This window comes from Natator depressus, chromosome 17, assembly GCF_965152275.1.
Source record: "Natator depressus isolate rNatDep1 chromosome 17, rNatDep2.hap1, whole genome shotgun sequence".
NCBI lineage: Eukaryota > Metazoa > Chordata > Testudines > Cheloniidae > Natator > Natator depressus.
The window spans coordinates 8,575,300-8,601,165 of record NC_134250.1 but is presented as its reverse complement, the minus strand read 5'-3'; the positions used below and the strand labels follow the sequence as shown (position 1 = coordinate 8,601,165).

At 44.3% G+C, this 25,866-nt stretch overlaps 2 protein-coding genes across 2 annotated transcripts in view; both read right to left on the bottom strand.

Moving 5' to 3' along the window:
• Nucleotides 1-14,240: 14,240 nt before the first annotated feature.
• On the bottom strand, nucleotides 14,241-18,370 carry MRPS23 (mitochondrial ribosomal protein S23). The gene is made up of 5 exons (XM_074974986.1): nucleotides 18,218-18,370; nucleotides 17,580-17,756; nucleotides 16,121-16,198; nucleotides 15,887-16,010; nucleotides 14,241-14,717 (listed from the first exon to the last, which is right to left on the bottom strand). Exons 1-5 carry the CDS (start codon nucleotides 18,259-18,261, stop codon nucleotides 14,562-14,564), a joined length of 579 nt encoding a protein of 192 aa, XP_074831087.1. The 5' UTR covers nucleotides 18,262-18,370; the 3' UTR covers nucleotides 14,241-14,561.
• The window catches only part of CUEDC1 (CUE domain containing 1), an 87,521-nt gene continuing 79,284 nt past the window's right edge, over nucleotides 17,630-25,866 (bottom strand). Inside the window, exon 11 of the mRNA XM_074974985.1 lies at nucleotides 17,630-17,756. The gene's annotated coding sequence lies outside the window, so the exon portion shown is untranslated. The remainder of the gene's footprint in view (nucleotides 17,757-25,866) is intronic.

The window sequence follows — 25,866 nt, the reverse complement described above, 5'->3', positions numbered from 1 at the left end:
TAAATATTTTAATCTCTTAAAAAAAAAAGATGAGCTTCTATTCTGCTTTTTTTTCTTTTTAGCTGCAGGAGCCTGGGTGTGAAAAGGCTGGAAGCATCCTGTCTACCACATGGGCAAACCACAGAGGAAGGATGATGATGATAACCTAAGTCAAAAACTGTAGCAGATCTGATTGTCATTAACTCCTTGAGCACTAATCTCTAACCCCCCTTTCGTCTGCTGGCAAGATTTCAGTGACAAATGAATGAAATCTGGGGCAGTGAATCTGAATATGTGGCAATGGATCAAGCTGGCATGGGGGCTGCCTCCAGCTCTGTGCCAATCTATAATATACAGCGTGTGTATATTTATATCCCTTCAGGACTGGGAGTCTCAATTTGGTAGACAGTTGGCACAATCGCATGCATGAATGGGAAACACAAACTGAGCCAAACCTGAAAGTTAGCCCCCCAAAAAAGGGGGAGGGTAAAGAAGGGAAATTTGGCACTGAAGCTGTGTCGACACTATAGAATTGAACCATTTGTAAAAAATCAGGTGGCGACAACTGAATTAAACACAAATGATTTAGTGCCCTCGCTCTAGCCACGGTGAGCCAGCCAAAGGTGCTCTGCCTGGCAGCCCCAGTTCTATTCTAGTGCTGTTCTAAATTGTTTAAGTGCAATGGTCTCAGTGTACATAACCCACAGCTCCTGGGATAGCTCCCACAAAAAGCCCATTTCAGGATATTTTAAAAGGCACTGAGGGTGTCATGGGGAATTGTGGAAGTAGATATCAAATTCTCATAATTTCATAAGCAAGTCTCACAATTCCTTCTTTCTTGGACTCTGGAATACAGGGCCTCAACCCGTGCACCATCTTCGTAAGAAAAGCTGAGGGATGTGGCCTCGAGTGTAACCCTTTGGAGAACCAAAATTGCACGCAAAATCATATGACTGTATGTGCAAGCGCGCAGCTGGGCATGCAGTTACCTGAGTTTGTATGCAAAAATGTCAGTATGTTGTGGATGAATCTCCAGTTGAAAATCTAGGCAGGGCCCTGAGCTGGGAGTCAGGAGACCTGAATTCTATTCCCAGCTTAGCCACCAACATGGTGTGTGACCTTGGGCAGGTCACTTCACTTGTGACTTCTCTTTTCTCCTTCTACCCTTGGTCTGTCTCATCTATTTAGAGTCTGAGCTCTTTGGCGTAGAGACTGTCACTCACTCTGAGTTTGTACAGCACCTAGCATTCTGGGGGCCCTATATCAGTTAAGGCCTCTAGGTGTTACTATACTGCAAATAAACAATAAGTATTAGACCTCTGGGCCATAAGATCTTTCACTCGCACATTATCTCTCAGTCATGGAGATGTGGACCTTCCCTCTCCCAAAAGCCCTCTTCCATACAGGGGAGCTTCAGTGGAGCCCAGTGTGAATCCCCCATATCCAGCCCTACCCGGCATTACAATACCGCATCAGCTTTTCTGTCATCAGCAACTCCTCCACCCTCCAAGGGCAAGGGGCTAGGCATGTACTGAATTAAAAACTACATCCCCGAGCCCTGTTTGTCCCCTGCACCTCCAAAACCAATGCTGTTTGCTCCCAAACATCTACCGGCACAGGATGACTCAGCCAGGCCCCTCCGCAGACAATGAATGGGAGAAAGGCACATTGTGCAGCAATGACCTCATTTACAATAACATCAGCCACGCACGACATCCCCATTGAACATGAGCTCAGGCGACTGGCCTTCACGAGTGGTGGACGTGAAGAAAGGGTGCTCTGTGTTCCATCCTGGAGCAGAGGGAGTGGACAGAGCCTCACTAGCTTTCAGCTTTCCGATAGCCAACAGTTGCAATGATGGATTTTAATAAGAGTGGCAGTGAGATCTGCACGCATGCAGGAAACTGGTAATTTTCCAGGGCGGGGAGCTGGGGAATTCTAGACTGAGTGACTCACTAGGAAAAAGAAATTGGTTTGTTCAAATTGGTGTTATTTCCCCCTTAACTGCAGCGTGTGTGTGGTTTTCTTTTCCTTTTTCTTCCCTTCCAAAAGAACTAAGTGTTGACGGTCTTTATGTGTGCAGTCAGGACGAAGCAGGGAAGAGATTAGTAGATGTCTGCATGCATAACACCCGTGGTACAGAGACAGACGAGCAGATGGCCGTTCTTAATCTCCCCATCCTAACTGTCACCCCAGCTCAGGAAAAATGGAAAAACTCTCATTGGCTCCAGTTACTCATTTACTACGGTCTCAGAGTGCTCTTGGGTGACAGTGATACTGTTTGAAAGTGCTGAACTCTGTGGGGAGGAGCTGGCAAGCTCAGAGTTTATGGGGAAGAGTTTCTTGTGTCTTTGTTCCTAGTTTAGATCCGGCCTGCTCTGTCTTATGTGAAATTGCTTTTGTGTGGGCACACATGCACTCAGAATTTACACTACGCTGTTATGAACTCATATGAATGCTTGGGTTCTCTTCCCATTTCTGCAAATGACTAACCATGCAACCTTGTGTGAGTCACTTAGCCACTCAGTGCTTCAGTTTCCCCCTCTATAAGCTATTTCCCAGAAGGAACGGCTATGAAGCTTAATTAATTGTCTGTAAAGCTTAAATAATTGTTTGAGATGCTGTGACAAAAGGAGTTAGCAGAGCACCATTTATATTACGGAAGTGACCAAAGGTCCAAATTAGGACCTCGGCCCTGTTGTGCTGTACAGATACTAATAGACAGCCACCGTCCCATTATTAATTATTATTATTTCTCCTAATATTAGAGGGAGCATAATTTGGGGACAGAGAATGTGTATTTCCCATAATCAATTTTTTCCAGCTCAGCAACAGTGGAACTGACCTGTCAAGACAAATTATTGTCTGTGGAGGCTCGTCTCTCATTCCACCTCCGACTGTCCCTTTCATGGTACAGAAACACTGACTGATATTCAAAGCGCTCATTATTTTTTATCATAAAACACTGGCCAGAGCGGAATCGTGGTTAAAACTGGCCAAACCAGTTCAAATAGAACCTGTTTTTCCTTTACTCCCAGCAATGTATGAAGAAGCATTAGACTGTAACCTTGATATTCTTCCTCTTTTTTTCTGAAAACCTCTATGATCTTTAATAAAAATAAAGCTTAACCATCCCCCCCCCCCCCAAATTAAGGGAAACCAATACACTTTGAACCATAAATTCTCAGCATGGTTTTTACTACAGATTACAATAACAATACTTCCACCTGAGGTCTTGAAAGCAGTTGGCAAACATTAAGTCATTAAGCTTGCTTGTTTCATATGGTATATAGGTAATCCGAGGCACAGAGGGAACAAGGTGAGCAAGTGGCAGAGGAGGGAATAGATTTAGAAGTCTTGGCTCTCCTGTTCTCTGCTCTACCTACTCGATTATACTACCTCCAAAGCAGCCATCGCTACATCACAATCCATTTGTATCTTTTTAAATAGATGGGGCCAAATACTCCCAGGCCAGGAGTGTAACACCACTGACTTTCATCAGGGCTGAATCTGACCCAGGATGTTCACAGGTGACTTCTGCGCATTATGCTTTTCTACCTACTGCCCTTGATTACTTCAGTGCTGAAACACAGGCAGCCTCATCTAATCGACCCTTCGTTTAGCCAGATGTCTGGGTGTTTCCAAAAGTCTCCTCCCCCTGCACAGTGGCTTTATATACACTAACAGCCGCAACTGTCATTTCCTGGGTCTCGCTCATACCCAAGGGGGCTGGATTCTTTGGAAGTGTCCCGACAGAGTACTGAGTGATGTCAGCTGCACGCAGACACAGCCAGTTGACAGCACTTGTGTTCCTACAAGGGCCTCATCACTTGGTTCCCCCACTGATTACATTGTTGGAGGAAAGACTAGTAAGATGCTGGTGATATTGGCTAAGTAGGAGTGGCACCAGCATACCCTGAAGAGCCTTAAAATGAACCCCTCTCTCCAACCATGAAAGGTGAGGTCAGTGCTTGACAAAGGGCAGGTTTTTATTGCTGTTGAACTGAGACACACATATCTCTATTCTTCAATCAAGGAAGATACAACTACAAAGAAAAGTTCTAGTTAAGCCTTACTGATCCTTTCCAATTATATGGTGTCTTCCTTCCAGAGAACTCAAACTGCTTTACAAATACTGATGAGTTTAACCTCACAACATCCTTGTGAAGCAGCTATCATTGTCCCATTTTACAGATAGGCAAAATGAGGCACAGAGAGGCAAAATGACTTGCCCAGCATGTGTGGCCGAACCACGGACAAAACCCAGTCCCTCTGTTTTAACTGTAAGACCATCTTTCCATTTTAGCCAACTAATCCAAGCTACCGAAGAGGAAGGGACCACCAATGGAGGGCAGGTAGGGTACAAAGGGAAACGCAGATATAAAAATGCATCTTCTTTTTATTTAAAAATGTATGTCAATTAATTGCAGTCCTCAAGCTCCTGGAAAGCTGTTTTGGGGTTGCAATGATTTTGGTACCCCTCCCCTAAAAGCTAAGGGGTAAACTACCATGTAGCCCTACCATCTCAGGAAAGATAATCGCTGCAATTTTGGACTGGTCTCTGAAAAAATCTCATACTGCTTTGACCAGACCAAGCTGCTAGGTAAAAAACTAATCTTTACCTGCCAGCTTTCTAAACTTTATGGGACCCCAGAAAACCTATGAGAGAGTTGCTTATTAAAAAGTTCCCCAGCTCATTTCTCAGTGTGTTTGATGTTGATTTCCAGTTAATTTAGTGCTCCTGAAACTAGCCAGCTGATTTGAAATCCATGAGATAGATGGAGCCACAGTGGATGTGTGGCTCATGAAACTAGCCAGATTGACAGCTCTGGAGACTGAAGTCCTCTGATGAGCCAGAGACCAGGTACAGTATGGCCTTCTCAAAGTCCTTTGCTAATGGGCTTCAGCTCTGACAGAGCAACTGACAATGGTGGGAGAACAGTTCCTGTCTCATGGCCCACTTAGTTTATTGGGACTGTCAACAAGGATGTCAAATGTGGCAGGTTTCTGCAAGGTGGACATATGTCCTCAAGGTACTTGGCTGAGTCCACCAAACTCAATTCACACAGGCTAGATGGTAATGATTTTCATCCTGTTCAATGCTGGGATGGATGCAACTTACAAGTGAAAGCTCCACATATCTTTACTGGTTCTCTGAACCACTCTCTCTCCCCCTCTTCCACCCTCCAGCCCCCATCTTTATATCATCTTCAGATATTAAGGACTCTGTATTTTAAACAAATTTGTAATAAACTCATGGTTTTTACTGTAATCTTGTGTCTATATCTCCCCAGCATGATTTATAAAAAAGCTGAGGGTTTTATTTATTGCCGACTCAGAATTTGCTATCTCCAAATATCCAGTTCGCTCATTATTTCATTTTGACTTTTTTAAAACTGAAGAGATAGTCTAGTCCCATGATTTATTCATCAGACTATGATTTACACACATAATACAAATCCGATCCTGAATCACGAGCTAGGGGCAAGCCTCTATAATTCATACCTCTCCCTTACACACCGCATGGACACTAGGTCCCCTGCTGGAGCTCCACAGAGCATTCTCTCTATAGAGCAGATTAATTGTTTTCCCTGGGATGACTCACTTCCTGGCACCTCCTATGCTCAACATGGTAGGAAGGGTCTGGCAATTCTTCTCTTACGGCTGTCGTTGCAGTGACCCTATGGATTAGCCACAACATCTGCAATTACAAGTGCACAACCAAAACAATTCGGCCTGATTCTTACTTGCACCAAGGTTTGGGTAGCATAACTCCTTTGCATTTAGAACATCACCATTTAGAGCTGGTAGTGTTTTACATCCACTTGGCACTGGTATAAGGGATCACACTGGGTGCAAGGAACAGAGAATGCAGCCGTGGCCTCAGTGGAGTTCCTCCTGATTTAAGGCAGTGTGAGGGAAAGAATAAGCAGGAGTCAGAACCACTTTGTTAAAGCACAATTACACCCGGTTGGGACAGGGAGGTTGTTGAGTTCTCAGATAGCAGACCATGTACCTGTATGTGGGCAGAGCCAGGCATGTGCCACACCATATCATTTAATCACTCCTTTCTAGCCAATATATACAGCACTGAGACCCCTCAGTTCAAAGAAGCTTATAGTAACTTTTTGCACATCATATATTTCCTTTCATCTGAGAATCTCTGAACAGCCTCAAACAATTCAGGAAGTCCCAAGACCCCCTGTGAGATAGGAAGCATTTTTATATCAATTTGACAGATGGGTAAAATTGAATCACAGGAAGGTTAAGACCAAAATTGTACTGTAAGCCAGATCCTCAACCTGTGTAAATTAGTTTAGCCCAGTCTATCAGGAATAGACTCCCAGAGTCCTGAATCCCAATCCCTTTCTGTAACCATGAGGCCATGCTGCCCAGCTTTACCCATCTGGAAATAAATCCCTTGGTAGACAGACAACACATAGGTGCAGAAGTGACCACGGCTGTGGTGCAAAGCTCCTCTCTCCTTTTTAAAGGCAGACAGAGCATCTCAGAATCCTGCTACCTGCACCATGAATTTCTTTTGGCATTTCCAGACCCACACATGAGAATTCATGAGACCACAATAGGAAATTAGGTTATTTTTAAATAAGAGGAGGAAACAGTGTCTTTGTGTCAGACAAGTGGAAGAAATCCAGGACCAAGAGACTGCAGAGCCACGCCACTTCAGACAGCAGGTGCTCTCCAAGATGTGGTTATGGCAACAAAATAAATGACGGATAATTGCTTTTGTGACAACTTGCCAATTAAATTAGACTCAGCAGAATAACATAATGACAATTTGTTATGCTCTGGTGGGCACTAACATACCAATCATAATTAAATGCTATGACTGAAATAGAATGCTGCTCTACACAGGAATATATAACCCCAATTCCCTCCCAGTGAAACATTATAGGTTCAGTCTTCATTTTAATTTTCTGGAGGATAATAGCATTAGTCCACGTCAGAATGAACTTGGAGTATGCATACAAGCAGTAGCACGGGGAAACAGACCAAGATGAGGACAGCAGAGCTGCTTCTGCTCTTGTGGGTACCTGCCAAAACACACCCCTTATGCAGGGGTGCCTCAAAACAGTGGGGGACACTCTCAGCACACTCATATCCTGGGAAGATTTCCAGATCCCTGAACAGAAGGAGCAACCAAAAAAGACAGGGCTCGAGAATCCAGCCTGGCTTTTAACACGGAGCCTAGTGCCTGCTGGATCAGGACTGTAGAGGTTTAGTCAGGGCAGTGTGAGTGCCCATGCAGTGCAGACTGGATCAGTAAAGCTCTTACCTTCCCCAGCATTAGCTCTTAGAGCTCTGATTTAATGAACTCCCATTAACTGGGAGCACAACACAACATCCTCCTTTTACACCATTCCCCGAATCACTTCACAACTAGGCCCTGTTCATTAAAACAAAGACACAGCGAATTATTTTCATCTAGATAACTGTGAGCTATCAGGTTCCCCACGTAGTCCTAGTTATCAGGCAGTAACCATAAGTGAAATTCACCCCTGTGCAGAGGAGCCAGCACAAGGCCTTGGCACCACTTAAGTCCCACTTAACCCTCTTTTGCAGGCTTAAGTGTTGCCTAAGGGCTTGTGCTGCCTCTCTGCACTGGATGAATTTCACTGGGTAACAGTAAAGATGGACTGGTTTCCAATATCATTGGACAGCAGAGTGCCAGCCTTTCCACGGGACAGAAACTGAACCCTTGCTCTCTGCTACCAAACACAGACCCTATGGCAAACTAGAGTCCACAAGGGGAACTAGACTCAACCGTCTTGGCTCACTGGCTATGTAGGCTAAAAGCAGGCCAGGTTATGCAAATCCCAAAATGTGTAGAGTCTGGGAGAACTGAACGGAGATCTGACCCACCCCAAGTTTTGGTTTCACAACAATTAAAACCTGACTGAAAAGGTTCTGAAAAGCAAAACCCAACTTTGCGACCTTTCACTGTTTACTAACATCCCTCCTTAACACCCGGTTCTTCCAGGATTGCTCTCATCCTTCCTCTGCTCAACAATAATCTCTCCCCATTCTCCCTTCCCAGAACTGTTGTCCCATGTCTTGTTTATCTTAGACTTAGCTCTTTGGAGCAGGGAATGTTTCTTATTCAACAGAAGTTTATAAGCTAATTAGCAAATTGTGCCATGTTTTATGCCATGTAAATCCCCAGTGCTACAGAAGCAATGTTTAATATTTTAAAAAATAATCCCAACCCAACTGTTCAAATGATATTCTTTTAAAAAAATATGCTCCCTGTCCATAACAGCTGCCATTAGAGAGGGCATTGCTAAGAAGCAGCGGGGCACTGCGCTGAAGCAAAGCTCTCCTGAGAAGTAGGTGTTAATAAAGCCACTTACTTGGTGTTCTCATTCCAGGTGTGGATATCACACGTACAGACGCCTCAGACTCCAGTTTTCCTTGGGTCGACAGTTCCTCAGAGAGCTGCCTCCGCTGCCACAACCGCTTTCCTGGCAAATGAGTGTAAAATGACCAGCTCGTATGCCTAGCCCTCCTGACAGTCAAAGACCTGCAGGTGTAGGCCCTACACAGAATGAAAGAAAAGAAAGAAAGAAAAACGGACCCAAATCTTGTTCCTTGAGGAGAGCCGATAAAATTGATAAAACCTATCTAAATTCCAGGGGTGCAAAGGAAGCACCATGTTATAAGACTGTTGTGCTCTTGGCTAACAAAGGCCTTGTACTCTTTGGGAAATCTCATCGTACCTTTTCGAAGATGTTGTGTATGAAAGAATGAGACACCTTCACCACCCCACAGGAAACTAAAGCTCCAATGCAAACAGCTCTCTAGAAGATTCCGCAGCTCAGCACCAGGAGGCCCCAATCCCACGAGTGGGAATATATAGAGGCCAGTTGAAAAGGAACAGCATTTTACTACAATGCTATTTTGGTTGTACTGAGTGCTGGGGTTCCAGTATTTGGGCGTTCATATTAATAGCTTTATCTAAAAAAAAAAAAAAAAAAAAAAAAAAGACGATATTAAATAACTTATTACCCACCTCTCTGTAAAACGTGGAGTTGGCAAGGCCTGATCAGCTGCTGTTCAGCAGAGCTGGTGAATTGTTTTGGGTGCCCCAAATCTAGAACCTGCTCCTCTAATTCTTACTTCCACTGACCTCACCATGGGATAGCATGGATGGTATTTAATCTTCCAGCACGTGCCTAATAATACAGTTAGAGATGTGTTACTGCTCACTAATGCATATCCAAGCACCAACGCAGTCTAGCTTTGTCTAGTGGTGACTGCAGGGGATGAGGAATCAGAACTGCAAGGTTCTATTCAGTCTTTAACTCCCTGTGCAACCTCACACACATTACTTCAGTGTTTGTGCCTCACTTTCTGCATCTGTAAATCAGGGACAATTGCCTATTATATCTAGAAGCTACCCAAATTCATGGCCTGCTCCTGCAATTTATGCAGCTAACCCCATTAATGTCAATGGGGCCCCTCCAGTTTATACAGGCTGCATGAATCCACCTTCGGGCTAGTTCTTTCTTGGATGATACCGCCCTTTGAGTAATAGTGTATATCTCTAAAAGGCTTAATTCTGATGATCGATTTATCTATCTAGAACACATCATCAGAGTGAGACTCAGTTGTAGCATATTACACAAAACATGCCAAGATAGAAAATGGGGCTCAGTGCATTTACAGTCAGACAGTGTGGACATACAGAAATCTCCCTTCCTGGCATAGTGCTAGACCTATAGTATATTTGCATCACTTACCTTATTGCTCATACCATTATAGCAAACGAGCAACCTGGATACAATGTCTATTCTAGGGAGCATGTGGTCAAGTCATTAAAGCGGGCAATGTTGGGAGTCAGGATTTGTAGGTTCTAATCCAGGCTCTGCTAATAACTTCCTGTGTGACCTTGGGCAAATCCCTCAGGCCAAAAATGTCAAGCATGGCCAGTGGCTTTGGGTACCCAACTCGAGTAACCTGGAAACTTATTGTCAGAGAGGCAGAGCACCCCCAGTTCCTATTGCTTGAAAATAGGATTTCTGGAAGCCGCTGGGAGCAAAGAGCCTAGTAATCAACACACTGGCATATACTGTTACTTAAAGTAGCTCAGCAGCCATGGTGGAGCATGGCAGGCAGATGGGCTGCTACATGAACTCCCTTTGGTTAGCTTTCAGGAAGAAAGAGGTCAGCAATTTACCTCAGCAAAGGTCAGATGGCTGCTCTATAATGGGGTGTAGGATTCCGAGGCAGCTAAAGCCTGGCTCCAGTCATTAATGAGTGTCACAATACCGGAAGCCAGGTTTGCCAGGCATAAGGAAATTATTTGAATGCATGATTTTGTCCTGTGAAGGGCAAATGACAAGGTCACATCTGCTCCTTTTACATAAAACCAAGAGAGGCCTTTCTCAGAACACCACAGTCGTTAGGCAGTAGATTAAGTGGATCAGACAATGCAATTTAGCTTCTCATGTCCAAGTTTAGCTAGAACCTCTATTATTACATCATCTCCAGTTCTGATTACAACAGTTAAATATCCCTACAGGCACCAGATCATAGGGAACACGGAGGGATTCTTTTTGATGGATGTTTTGCTTTTTCGGTGCTAGTACGAGACTGCAGTAACAAAAATAACGAGGCAGGGCTAATGTTAATACTACTACAATGCACATGAAGAGCAATTTTCAGCGGTGTATCTGAAATTACTTTATGCACACTAATTAAGGCTCTCCGGCAATGAGGAATACAATGAAAATGTATGGAGAGGAGAGAGATGAGAGGAAACATTGTCATTGTTGCATGTATTCACTAAAAGAAGTACCAAAAAATTAGTTTTCCTCCCCTTTACACAACTATCTACTGTGCAATAAAATAAACGGACGTGCTTATGGGGACTTTGCTCCTTTGGATCCCTAGATTCTCTGAAACTTCCACAGTGAACTCACACAGACTTTCTCAAAACTTGCAATAGTATAAAAGGAAGCTAACATAAACCTAGACCCCTGGAAATAGCGAAAATGCTTCAGCTCCATCTAGTGGATAGAAGCCAAGTGAACATGAGAGATGCCAACCAAGCTTTCCACAGCGACATTTGCAAACAATCAATATCTCATTACTAACCGTAATCACAAGCTGGTGTTTGTTTTTGTGGAAATATACCTCAATGAGTGACACACACTCACTGCACGAGTTGGTGGTACAAAGTCCTAAAAGCCAAAATAATTATTAGTAGTGACCTGCATACACACATGCCCAAAGTAGGAGTGATTGATTGCGTATCTTTTTCATCTAAGCTCCTAACAAAAACCCAAAGCTTCGGATGAAGCTACTGACCTTTTGCTAACTGCAGGAAGGTAAATGCTTGATAAATAATAAATAGCTCACCCCAGGCTTTCGCTCAGAACCTTTTAATTAAAATAGTTGAGCTCCTCTAAGGTCACAGTGACTGACGTTTGAGTCTGAGCACGGCAAATGCATCCATCAAGTGTTAAGTATAAAAAAATGGAGCTCTGTTCTCAACAGTATTTTCTCTTGATTGTACAAAATACATAACTTCATGTCTTTTACTGCTGGCTGAACCCCAGATTCCCCATTACCTATCAGCCCGAACAAATCCTCAATGCAGTAGAACAACCCCAACTGCTTGTGTCTAGAGCTACTCAGCTGGAAGAAGCCTCAATATGGAGGTCAGCCAACAAACTGCTATAGACTCCAAAGGCTATTTCTACACTGCAAGCTACCTAAAAGCAATTTCCCTATCTATGCCATGCAAGGGCCAACTATTTCCCTCATCACCAGGGAGACCTGACCCCTGCCTGCTCATTTAACATGTGCACTCACTTATCCATTTCTAATCTTTCCAGTTAATTGGGCCATATTACCCACTTCAGAATAATAGCACACATGCACTCCACTGAATTATACAGCTGCAGACCTATGGTTAGATGATATTAGAATATGGCACAGTATCAAATGTCACTGATCACAAATCTGACAGCCAAATGACACTAAAAGAAAAGGAGTACTTGTAGCACCTTAGAGACTAACAAATTTATTTGAGCATAAGCTTTCATGAGCTACAGCTCACGGCTGCTACTCTGAAACCAAATGACACTCTTATCATACACATCTCCTATCTTCCACGTCATAGCAGTTTAGTTTACGAATCAAGTTTCAGCTACATGTAGCACTCCTAATCTAACGCAGAAACAGTACAGAAGAGCACGTTGTAATAGATCCTTTCTTATGTACAATTATCAAAACTGATTGGTAGGGGCTGGATAGGTATAGCCATTACTCAGTCATGCAGGGAGAAAAGGGAAGTAAAGCCTCCCTTAATCTCCTCCTCAGATTGTGACTCTAACCATGGGGAAGAGAGCCAGGACTACTCACCTGCTACTTCCTACTGTGAGCACATGGGTGGGGATGAGGCAGAGGGTGCAGGAAATGAGAGAGACCTTGGCTCCCCTCCCACCACTGACTGGCCAGAGCAGCTGGTCAGGGGCACAGTGGGAACCGACTGCTCCTCAAAATGGGCTAAAATAAATTCCCCTCTCCCGCAGAGAAGTGGGGGAGTAATACTGACTGAGCCTTCATTGCTTCTCTTGTCTGCTCCTGGGGCCATAGAGCTACATACTCAGGGCAGATTGTGAGGTTTTAATCTAGCCCTGAATTTGCAATCAGACATCTTTATCGCTCATGATGATTTAGAAGGATGGATGGGGCACAGAGCAAAGCTTGATTAGATACAAGGCCGTACCTTGCGATAGCACCCATTAGAAAAGAAAAAACGTCCTCTCATTTCTAAGTTTAGCAATTTGTTACAGAACTAACTGAGAGAAACTAAACAGGAGACCATGTAATCTAACACATGAATAGTTATACTGTATGCGATTTCACTTCATGACTCACTCTAATGTTTTCATTTGGAAACTGCATCTAATTATTTGCAGGTTAGAAACATCTTCCACAGCAATAAATGCAAATGGGAGAACATTCAAAATAAAATGTCTCGATAAACACCTTAACAAGGGTCCAGACCAGGACAGTGGAGACAACACTGCATTGCAGGAGATGCAGAACTACTGGTCCCTCTCTTGATGAGCCCATGACCTTCTCAGCTGTTTAAACTAGCACTTTTTCTACAAGTGGCCTAGCAGAAACAACCTTAGAAATGGTAGTGTAATTTTTTTACAACTATGCCATCTAACTTTACAGGTGAACTTTACAGCAGTGCTGAAAATTCTTGGTGTAGTTTCACCCATTCTACTGTGGCTACATCAATTTGAGCAGAATGCAGTTTTTTCAAAAGAAATGAAACATACAAGAGTTTACACTCAAAAGCATTTTAAACCCCATTTCCTGTTTGCATCCTGTGTTGCTAAACTACACACAGTCAGCATATGAGAAAAAAATTGCTTATAGCACTGCTGCTACAGGTGATAATGTTCTATGTGTTTCAGTTCACTAACAGGAAAAAGCACAGATTACCCAGGCATGAAACACATTGAAAATCCCTTTAAAGGAATATTGCCATTTTCTAGGGGATGGAGGGGATGTCTAATGCTTATTTTTTAAAACTGATTGTTAAAATACATAGTATAGGTGTTTGAGTAATTGTTTTTGGTTTACATTGAAACGCAAAACCCCTAATTGTAAACAGTGGATGTTAACAAATACTGATCAGACATTTTCTGAATACAATTGTTAGCTGATTGGTTAATCTTCAGTACAACTCCATAGTTGTCTTCATAATTTCTCTCTTCCCCACCTCCCATCCCCAAAGCCAAGAGACTCCTCTTTCCCCCAGACTATTTCACTAAAAGCTGTGCCTCTTTGTCTATGCAAATAACTATGTGTAATCTTGACCTTTCACTTCACAGATGGTTATCAACTGCCTTACAGAGTTACAGCAAGGGCCATTGCAAGATTACATTTACGGGTATTGTTATGGTTTAGCAGATTATGCATAAAGATAGTAGAGAAGCAGGAGAATGTATCTAGAAGACTAACAGATGCCCTGTTCAATATATACAGTTAAAAAGTAGGCCTTCTCTACTAAAATTTAAAAGATGACAGTCGCTGTTTTATGCAGATATTACAGCAGGTAAGGCTACATAGCATATACCATTTCTACAGCAAGAGAAGAACTGCTTATTTAACAATGATGAGACAGTCGCAAAACCATTTATCCTATCCGATGTGAGAAGATAAGCCCCACCGCAACAAAGAAACTGACACGTTTGACGAGGGTGTATGTTTAATTAAAATGTTTAATTGTCTAAGCCATTATTATCTCTAATACATTTTTCATCTCAGAGCACAATTCAGGAAAATAATCCTCAACATCTTCGTAATGTAAAGAATTATTCCCACTTGACAAATGTGGAAATTGAGGCAGATGAGTTAAGTGTCCTGCACAGGATAACAGGCACCAATGCTGGACAACTAAACCACGCCCCCTTGAGCAAGTAGCCTGTTGTCAAAGAGTCTGTACAGTTTGGACCATTGAACTGTTGAATGCCAAAGGCCATAAACATGTTACAACACATGCCAAGACAATAGAGCTGAGAAACGTAGAACTGTTAGGACAAGGGATTTTCCTTCTGCATGTCTGTTGATTCGAGATGCTCCTCCTCCTGGTCTTGCTTCTGTTCCTGTCTCTCCTCCAACATGGTTTGAAGATTCATTTCTAACACAAGATCCCTGGTTTTGGCCTCTTGAAGAGTCTGTTGTGCTACCTACAGTTTACAGGAAGATGATCACCATAATGTACAGTTACAAAGAGTCCTGACTTTCCCCCCAAGGGTTTCATGAAAAGTCAAAGAGAAAGCTGTGGTCCCAGTGTGTGCCTCAGAAGAGCCCAATGCATAGACACTTGAAGAAATAAAACATCAAGGCTATAATTTACTATCATCTTAGTCTGAGTTAAGGAATGAGGAGATTCAAGGCACTAAATGTGAAAAGCAGAAAATGTAAGTGGAAAGGGGTCACCACCTGTCAGGGATCTGGGAAACACTGACTTTAAAAAAAAAAAAAAAAAAAAAAAAAAAAAAAAGAGAGAGAGAGAGAAATGTCACAACTAAACTGAATTTCTCATCTTTCCAATTTTTCTTCACCCAGCAACAATTTTTCTTCTTCTTCCTACTACGCTTTAACTTGAACCACATCCTTCTCCCTCCTCCGCAACTTTTGCAGAGGAAAAACAGTGCTTGTGCTCAGTTTACCAGTCATAATTATATCCCAGTTATGTATATGTTGTATTCTATAACAATATCATGCACACTGCCATAAGAATATTCTTTTACTGTACCACAAATATCACTTATTTCAATGCTGCTACCTTTTACAAGCACCGCATGCACTTAATGTAATAGGAATGGACACGTTTAAAAAATAAATCTACTCTATTATAAATGTGTTATCTTTAAACTACTGTGGGATACTAGGAGAAATATTTTTTTATAAATTAAGAATAGTGAAAATATTTTCCCCTGAAGCAGATTAGTATGTAAATGTATATATCAAAGTGACAGAATAACCCTTATTGTTCTTTACATGCTCTGTTTGTGAAAGGTGCTGGCTTGAGAGACCTGGATATTGAAATCCTCCATTCAGCCACAGTGCAAGTTTCCTTCTCTGTCCCAGAAATGTACAACCTTGACATGGTATGACCACTTCTATGGCAGAGAGGGGAGTTAATTTTCCATGTCTGACTCAATTCTTGACTTTTCTGCTGAAACTTCCAAGAAGGGGGCCCAATTCCTGTCAATTTACCTAGGTGCCATAAAACAGTAATGCCTTTGTCACTAATGACTTGGGATGCATATAAACTAGTGACCTAAAAAGTGGTTCTGTATCAATTTACCAGCCACCTTTCTGAGTATTTTTTTTTTTAAATAATGCATACATTTGCTGTTCCTTTTCTTCGTAGAATGATCCCCTCTGCTAAAAGCTGCTTTCCTGTTTCTTCAAACAATTTTTCCAGCTCAATTTTTCCTTCTTTTTGCAGTTCATTGAATTTCTCAACAAACCTAGAATTCAAGATGTTTGTTACTTACCAAACAGTAGCAAAAAACATTTTATTCCATTAATTAAACAAACTGAAGAGCTAATTCTAGCTTAATTCTAACATGAAGCTTACCTCTGGCAGGTGGATTTAAAGTTTAATCGTGACAGTTCAAAGGCTTTTGGACCATTCCCATATGCTTCATAAAAGGTCCTATTCAATAAAATAAATACAGTTTGAATTTCTCATTAATCCGTGTATAGGTGATAAGTTCTGGCAGAGATGTTAATGAACTTGTGAAGCCAGAGAACAGTTAGTTTAGGATAGAGCAAAGATGATTTCCTTGACTACTTCTCTTCCCACTCACTATATTTTACATTTATAGATTGTTTTTCATTCAAACATCTCAAAAGTACTTTAACACGCACTTTTAAATCCATACTACACACCTATGAGGCACAGAAATATTACTACTTTTTAAAAGATGGGTTAACTGAAGCACAGAAAGGTAAAATGGCTTGCCAAAGGTCACAAAACAGATTAATAACCATGACAGGGATAAAATCTGGGGGGCCCTTGCTCCCAGGACCCTGCTATAAACAAGACCTTGTGGCCACTGATACGCAGAATAAATGCAACTATACTAGTTCTTGAACACTTATTAACTGTTACAAGCATTCTGTTGACACAAAGCGCTTCACAGGAGCTCCAGGTGGTTGAAGTGGTGTTGTAGATGCTTGTTTCCCACTGTAAACTAGACTTGATCTCAAGTGATCATTTTCAAGTCTACTTCAGTGATTATAAACACATACATCCACAAACGCAAGACTGCAGGATCATGGGCAACAATTTCACTATTGTACAAATGAACAGCTAAGCACATAAGAATTAATTAAATATCCCAGAGGTAAACAATGGTTAAAGAGCTGTTGTATTTTTCTCCTAATCTATCATTTAAAACGAATTTGCACATATGCCTCAAACATGGAAGAGACACTTTTAAAGATTCTAAACAAATAAATAAAATCCACATAGGAGCAATGGCTTCAGTAAGGTGTGACAGATAGGTCCATCTGTTGGATAGCTGTTAGTGCCACCCTCTGCAGCGTACTGCAAATTTCAAAGGGAAACTGAAACCTCTCCTGCGTGTTTTAGGGCACAGATCAGAACTCACTGACACTCTAAGTGGAATACGACAATCTTCAGAAGTTTGGGAGTCGGGGCCAGCACGCTGGAGCTTGGGGCTTCAGCCCCGCAAGAGGCACCTCCCAGGGTTTGGGGCTTAACCTGCTGGGATTTGGCCACCCCCGGCTTAAGCCCCAAACCCCAGCAGGCACGCCCTGCATGGCTGAAGCCCCGAGACCCTCCTCCCCACTGGGCAGAAGCCCCTACCCCCCCACAATGCAGAGGTCCCGAGCTTCTCCCTCGCCCCCCGTAGGTGGAGAATGGAAGGAGAGCGTGGGGGGCTCCGTGAGCAGCACTTTAACTGTAAAAGAGCTGCATGAGCCATGGTTTGGCCACCCCTGGCATAGATAATACTGTGTCTGTGCTACAGGAAAACTTGAAAGAGATGGAAGGCAACGGCAGAACTCACGCTCGGATCTCATCCTCTTGGTACAGAAGGGGAGGGATGACATCCTTCGCTTTGCCATAGCGCTGACGGGGCTCCCGGTAGATGGGCTCCCTCAGTGGAGGGAAAGCGGCATACACATCGAACCACAAGGGCTTCTGCGCCTCAGCCAGCACCCTGGACCGCAGCAGATCCCGTGTCCTGGGGGAAGAGAGAGAGACGCAAAGGGAGGAGGAAGAACATGAGCTGGGAAAAAGGTGAAAATCAGGCCCACTGAAAGGCCCAAGAGAGAAGGGAAACAACCTGCCTGTGGGAACCCATGCTGCACTGGGGCACCTGCCCTCCTATAGCTCCTACCTACAAGCACAGTATCCCCCCAGCACACCCTCCCCCCAACAGTACCTCCCCCCCCACACACACATTTATCAGTTCGAGGGGCACCAGCCCTCCTCCAGCCCCTTCGCCCCAACCGACACCCCCGAGGGAACAGCCCCTTTCCCCGCACGGGAGGGAGGTGGAGCCTGTCAACAGGGGCCCCACAGGCCAGACAGCCTAGTAGCGGGGAGGGGGAAGAACCTGCCCTCTCATACCCCAGGCAGTTGGGACCTGCCCGTAGCAGCCCCCAGGAAACTTCCCCAGTCCCGCCCCCGGTGACCCCGTACCGGGTGAACACAGTCCCCAGCTTCTCCAGTCGGCTCCCCGCCATCCTGCTGCTGCCCCACGTCCGCCCTAGGCCGCCCCTAGCAACCGCGGCTCCTAACAACCACCTCCCCGCCAGCAGGCCCCGGCCCGCACTTTCACCCGGAAGCGGAAGTGAGCGGCCGGCCGCCTGACCGAGCCGGTGTCAGGCTCACACAGCCCGTGCCCGAGAGGATTCCCGAGATGGCTCCAGGAGCCAGGCAGAGGCAGCCAATGGCTGAGCAGAGCCCGAGGCGGATTGATGAACCAGGCAGAAGCAGCCGATGCCAGAGCCCGGCTGAGGGCATTCCCCGAGCTCCCCCAGCCGATGGGGAGGCTGCTGCGATCCCTTATTTAAAGAGACAGCCCCAGTTTCGAGGGCACCCCAGGCCGTGGCAGGCTGTCACCCAGGCACACCACGCCCCAGCACGGACATGGCACCCAAGCTTGTGGAGCTACCCCCTGTGCTCTGGGCACGGAGGAGCTGAGCCTGCAGGCCACCCAGCCAGCCTCGCGCCCTATGGTGCACAGGGTTGCCAGTTTTGGCTGGACGTATTCCGAGAGCCTGCGGTTTCATCACATGATGTAATCTTTAATTAAAGATTCATCCTTAATTCCTGGAGACTCCTGGGCAATCCTGGAGGACTGGCAACACTAGCCGTGCATTGTCATGCCACAAAGAAACCCCCAAACCAAACCCAACAGCCGGCACAATCCAGGCCCAGCTCCTATGGATGCCACGTGGCATTTGGGGATGGTCACATGTGCCAGCCCCTTCTGCTTCCCCAGGAAATCTCCTTGCTCAGATGCCAACTCTCTCTGTTTTAAATGATCCCAACTGGCCAGAAGCCCATTTGATATGGCAAGATTTCTTATCTTGCACACACAACTTCTGATCCAGTGCGCACATTATTTCGGATCCTGCACACACAAGCTCTTTAAACTAATCCCTTCATCAGACAGTTGGAACAAGCCATGCAGCATGCACTGCTGCCACTTGCAAAAACAGGCTCAAGCTATGGACAGAAAGATCCCCTGGAGCACAGAGAACTACTGAGTGGTAACAGAAAGGATGGAGGGCTTGCCGTTGTAGGACTGGCTGCTCTCAGAAAGGATGATCCCTAATTCTGGCTAAGCTGAATTCAATGCACGAACCAAAGGGAAGACATGATAGACTCTGGGGCTGACCCCAGAGCGGAATGGCCCCATGCGCAAAGTATAACAGCTCCAGAAGCAGCAGCTCTGAATAGCAGGAGATAATGGTCACATTGTCCCCCAACATATCCCTATGCTCCCTGCATGCCACTATACTGACGGCAGAAAGGGGTCTGACACAGGGCTGTTTTAGAACCCTTGTTAAGAGGGATATTCCCAAGAGGACTTCTGCCAGTTTTGCAGCCCCTCTACATATGGGCTGATACGATTTCTCTGGCAGTCTAAAAATAGCCTGGCTGTGGCTTGTTGCTAGTCAACGTTGTGATTTGTTTCTAATTACATTTTGCGCCTATGATTAAACATCCTGAAATGTCTCCGTCAGGGAATATAATTTCAGTCACACCTTACCTTGCCTTGATCACCCTTCCATTACACAAAAAGCGCTTTCATGTCTAAACAGTGTCTTTCATTGGGGGTGAGGATGAAGTGACACCCTTCCCCTATTACAACACTGTCTTTGAGAACATTGTGGTGTTGCAAATAAATCATTCTTACAACATAGGGTGATTTCTTTGGCAATGGCAATTCATGCAGTGAGGAGCCCAGGCACAGTCCTATGAATGACTGAACATTACACTAAGTGTTGCATTATTCTAGTACTTTATCTATTGCCTGCAATGCCTGGTAATTGCCATTTCCTTAGGCTATTCAGCTTGTCCCCTGGAGTGCTTGACAGTTAAAAGAGGACATGCCAATGGAAATCAAATGCAGCAAATTTTCAGAGGCCTGGCCCCTAAAGTTGCACTTGTGCATTTTCCACACACACACACACACACACACACACACACACACACACACTTACTTGAATCTGCATGAGAAACAAGGAGAGATGGATTGGAAAACACAGTTTGCAATCACAAAATCAGCAGCACCAGTTGTGTCAAAATTTAGACGTGAAAACGGGTTGGTGCAATTTTTAGTCCCTGCCCTGGGATCGGTGCAGATAGAGCCATAAGCCCATAGGGAGCTCCACTGATTTCAGAGTTAGGCTGATGCTGAACCCTTTGGATAATCCCATCCTCCATTTTCAGGCCTCATTTTCAAAAAGGGCTGAGCGCCCAATGTTCAGCACTTGAAATCAACACGAGCTCCTGGGGGTGCAGCATGACAGATACTGTAATCCCATGCGATAGCTATGTACAATATCGTATTAGTTATGAATGGTTTATGTACGATTGTGTTCTACTCCATGGGGGAGGATTATCACAGCTGCTACAGAAACAAAAAACAGAGGGGGTTGATGAATGTGAGTCACTGAGACAACTCTAGAGAGATACCGCCTCCGGACTGGTTTGCATATACTGTTTCAAGATGGGTTTTCTAGAGACTAGGAGACAAAGAAAAGGGCTTTTGGTATAAAAGGACAAGCTTGAAGTGACCCAGGATCTTCTTTTTGATCCAGCAAACAGACAGGACCTTCTGTGGAAGGGTTGGGAAGACTTTGGCCTACTAGGATCCCATAAAATGATAGGTAATTCCTGGCGTGTTTGGTGTGTGAGTAATTCTGTGTATTGTTTTTATTATGGTTTCTCTCTGCTTTTACCTTAGGAATAAAGATGCTTGCTTAGATAGAGCTGGGTGATAACTTGTAACTGCTGGCAGTATGCTGTTCATAGCCCTGGGAGAGAAAGCAAAGCCCAGGTGCTGGCCTTTAGGCACACTAGCTTACTGAGACTATCACAGTGTAAGACAGAGGGCTGTGCAGCCTTAAAAACCCCAGCCATCGGCTAGTGGGACAAGGGTCCCTACCCAGAGACCACTGTTCCCTCTAAGCTGTGTGTGCACACACACATGCTAAACCCCGCGCACATGGAGAACCACCACGTGTGCAAAAATTTGCACAGAAGAAATTTTTTGCGCACATGGCCTGTCAAAAATTAGAAGGAACACTGCCAGAGACAGGTGACAGCTAGAAACCTGAGACCAGAACAGGCACTCCCGATGTGGACCATGGAGGCAGGGGAGACAGGTGCAGTTACCCTTACACAGTGACAGGCAGCACCTTTGAAAATCAGGCCACTTATTTGGATGCCTAAATAGGCTCATACTTCCAAAACTCTTGGCCTTAAGAATTATTGTCAGTGAAGACAATGAAGTGTCTGGGTTTCGAATGTTGATAGCAAAATCCCAGACTTGAAGCAAAACAGTCGTAACCACATTACACCCACCAAACCAGTGTAAAAATGTACTAAGGCCTGTTTGACATGCCTAGTATATGACTGATTTGTTTAATCTGTTTTGCCTTAGCCTGGTCAGACTCCTATCTCAGCTGGTGGATGATGAAGGAGGACATCCAAGCTGAGGGGCAGCTGCAGTCCTGGGAAGAGGGACACCCATATAATTTTTATCTGTTTCTTACAAAAGGATGAGAGAGAGTGAATGATCAGTAACTGTGACAGGCATTAAATCTTTCCCTTAGGAAGAAAGCTCATCTGAGAGTGCAAGAGTACAGCATCCATATGTCTGGCAACTTACACAAATTAAAGTCCTTAAGCTTATACCATATGTCTAAGAATAAAGCCCAGATGGCTTCAGAATCATGTAGCCTTGCTGAGGCTGCAGCTCACTTCCTCCTGCTCTCTCACTCCACACTCCCCCCATCCAAATAATACTTTGCATTTGCCCTAGCTAGATGTTTCCCTCCATATGAGGGTCTGAGTGCACTCAACTATGTGTTTGTTAATACTTACCCTGCCTTAGGACATCGGTAAGTCCCCTATTACAGAGAGGGAAACTGAGGCCTGGAGAGGGTAAATAACTGAATTAGAGGCCGCATGTATCTCCAGAGTACCCAGAGGCTGTTCTTGTCTTTGTTGCATTATAGAGGTGAGACCTATGGAGTCAGAGTCTCATTGGTACTAAAGGCCAGAAGGGACCATTGTGTCTACAAAGGCGTGCCTACTTCAATGCTAGGATCAAGCTAGAGCAGCACATACAAGGACCTGTGGATTCTACAGGCCACACCTCTCTATTACAGTTGAGGACAGCTGTTCATTGCTCCAGTTTAAGGACAACTTTGGACAACGGTTAAGCCTGGGGATCTAAACTAAAAGGCCAGGTTCTCGGTTGCTCTACAGCTTGCGTTGTCACTTATCCTTTCTCACCCTCTTCGCACATGGGTATCAAATAGTAGCATTTCACACGCTCTTTGCACAGGTATAAAATGACCACCCCAGGGGCTAGTCCACAGAGAATCAGACCTGGCTGTTATGGGGTATTTTCTCAAGGACAGGTGGTACCTTATGTTTCCACCGTGTGGCAGCAGATGTAACATTTAGCCTGTCAGCTGCTAGCTTACCCAGCCTGATTTTCCTTTTTTAATTTAATTTTATTTCGTTTATAGATTTCACAGCTATACCAAGGTTATCTGCTGTGCATAAATAACCTTCTCACTGTTACAGTATTTCCAGGAACCTGACTTCCAAGAAATGGAAATCAAGAAGTAATCTGTATTTATTAGATACATTCCTCTGTTTCCCTCTAATTATGGATAGGTCAATGTGAAAAATACACTTGGTAATTTCAGACACAAGACATTCAATCCATCTTCAAATATTATAAACACAAGAGGCAATAAATCTACCTTAGAGATTGTCCTCAAGCAACAAAATTGGATCCAGTTCCAAAACCACCTTTAGCGTTGAGTGATCTGGATGCAGAGTTTTAGTTGGGGACCATTTTATCATCTCAATTCACTCTTCGCAGAGGAACAAACTCCCCCCATTAGAGACAGAGAATAAAAAAGGAAACTACAAATAGCTGTCCAGGACTGTATTCATGGCCACACTAAGCAGTTAGCAGGCACTAACCCTTTAAATTCATTTGTAAAGCTCCAATTTCCCACTATTTATAACTGCAGTGTTGGTGGATTAATGATGAAAATTACTTGCTGCAATGGGAAGTTTGCACTCACTTTTTCAGCTTTTCAGCTGAAGCTTTCAGTTTTTCAGCCTCATGCTTTTTAAAATTAAGGTAATAAATAATACTTTGTCTAACACTTTGCATTTTATTTATGCTCAAATAAATTGGTTAGTCTCTAAGGTGCCACAAGTACTCCTTTTCACTTTGCATCCAAGGATCTAAAAGCACTTCTCATGAAGGAGGCTTCACAACTCACTGGTGAGTTCAGGGACCTTTATTTTAGCAGCTGTACAGAAGGAAAACCCAGGCAGAGAGATGAGAAGTGATCTGGGTACGGTCATACAGCCAGTCAGTAGCAGAACCAAGACCCCCTGTTGTAGGTGCCTCGGCTCTATCCACAGCGCCAAGCCTTGGAAGTTCTTCCCAGCAGCAATAAACTCTGAACTAATAGCAACTATCTCTAGATACAAAACATTTAGGTGCATCTTACACACATGATCTGCACTGGCTGCCTGTTGGTTTACAGACTGAACTTTAGGGTGTTGCTTTGGAGACCGCCTTCTCTCCTCATAAGTTTATTGGACAGAGCATTCGCTCCAAGGGGCCCCCAGCATTAGAATTTGCTTCTCCCTGCTGCTCCAAAATACTGCTGGGCTGGTGGCTTTGAGGGTAGGCTGCAAGGCAGGTCTGTTTGCATGGATTGCTGTAGCAATTGGAGTTACGTCTCCAGTGGGGAGAGGAGCTGGGAGTTCAGTTCTGCTGGCTGGCTGGGCAAGGGCACCAAAAGGCTTGGATTTTCTGTAGAAATCCAAAGGACAATAAGCAGAAGGGTCAGTTCTAGCAGCCCACTGTGGAGAGTTAGTTAATGTTCTTTAAAGCTGGAGGTTTGGGTACAATCCTGGCCCCACACTGTAAATTTCACCCCTTTACAGCTCAAGAGGCTGCAAACCTCTACATCAGCAGTTAGGCTGCATCCTTGCCAGTGACTGAAAGCTCAACTGTTGTGCAGGGGCTGGTGTGAAATGAATGGGTGCCTCAAGACTATTTCCTAGAGGACAAGTTCCCCACATCATAAAACAGCAACATATTAAAAACTGACCCCCTTGCTGCTCTGTAGAGTCCAGGCAATGGAGACTGCATCACCCTCTCCCTTCCTAGAGAAGCTTGCCCTGCCTCCATCCATGGGTCCTTGTTGTGTGGCTGCAGTCTCAGGCCTGTCCAAAAATAAATAATCATCCTTGTGCAATTCATGGATTGGCCACTGCAAGGCAACAGAATCCCAGGCCTGGTGGGGAACCAACATCTTTAAGAGCAAAGGGAGTTGTGCAGGGCTAACGCAAATGGAAATCAGAAGAGCATCCAGATGTAGTTCAGGGAAATGAAGACAAGGTCAGGAGGCAGCAAACAGGATAATACACCATGGAAGGCAAGAGCAGGAACATAAGAATGTCCCTACTGAGTCAGACAAATGGTCCATCTAGTCCAGCATCCTGTCTTCCGACAGTAGGCAATGCCAGGTGCTTCAGAGGAAATTAACAGAGAGCACTGTTAGGAGAGTGCTCTCAACCCATGGTCCCCTCTGCAAGTAATAATCCATGCTTGTCAATGGGGGAACTCAAACACTGGCTTAAAGCGCCTCTCAGGCTGATAATTCTCCCCTAGTTACAAAAGCAGAATGATCCAGTGACTGTTTGAGTCAATCTAGGTACCTGTATGGTCCCATCCCTGTGGTATCCAAGTGCCAGTATCACTCGGGAAGGGAGCTCTGGGCTCCTAACTAATTGGCTACAGTTAGGTCTGGAGCTGTCTATTTATCCTGCACCTTAAATACAAGAGCATCCTTCCAGAACAAGAATAAGAGGCTACTGAGGTCTTAAAGGCCAGTGAACGCTAATAAGTCAGCATTAAAGCCTGCAGTGGTGTGCCAATGCACCTACTGTATTGCGGCCTGCAAAGGCTGACTGAAAAAGATGCATATGAAGGCATGAAAAGTGAGAGCAATGCCTGCCTCTCTACTCATCCCAAAAATAATCCACCAAAGATGCAGCATTGATTTAGGTCTTCTGAACAGAGGCCAAACTGCGAAACGTTGTCAAGTTCAGAATCAGACAGCCTCATAACGTTAGATTTATATTTTTTCATCATGTGTTTGGTTCTGGCCATTCATTCGTCGTCATATTTATAGGCGCACTTGTCTGATTACCTGAGCCAGGCAAAAATCTTCCTCAACAAAGTGGGCCAGAACCTCAGCTGCTGTATAGCTGCAAAGCTCCATTGATACACTATGTTGATTTACGTACGCCAGTTGAGGGTCTGGCCTCCGTAATCACAGCTCACCTGATTTCAAGCTTTATCCCAAACTTGCCACAGACCAGAACTGTGTAACTTACAAGGCATTCCTAGGCCCAGTTTTGAGCAACGTGGCAAATTTATGGCAAACCATCAGAATCATGGTGGCTTCGCAAAACAGCATTGCCAAAACTGGCTGTTTTGACCAGATTCCACTTCAAAATTTTAGGAGATGTTAGGTGTCAGAACTCAAAGCACACACAGACCG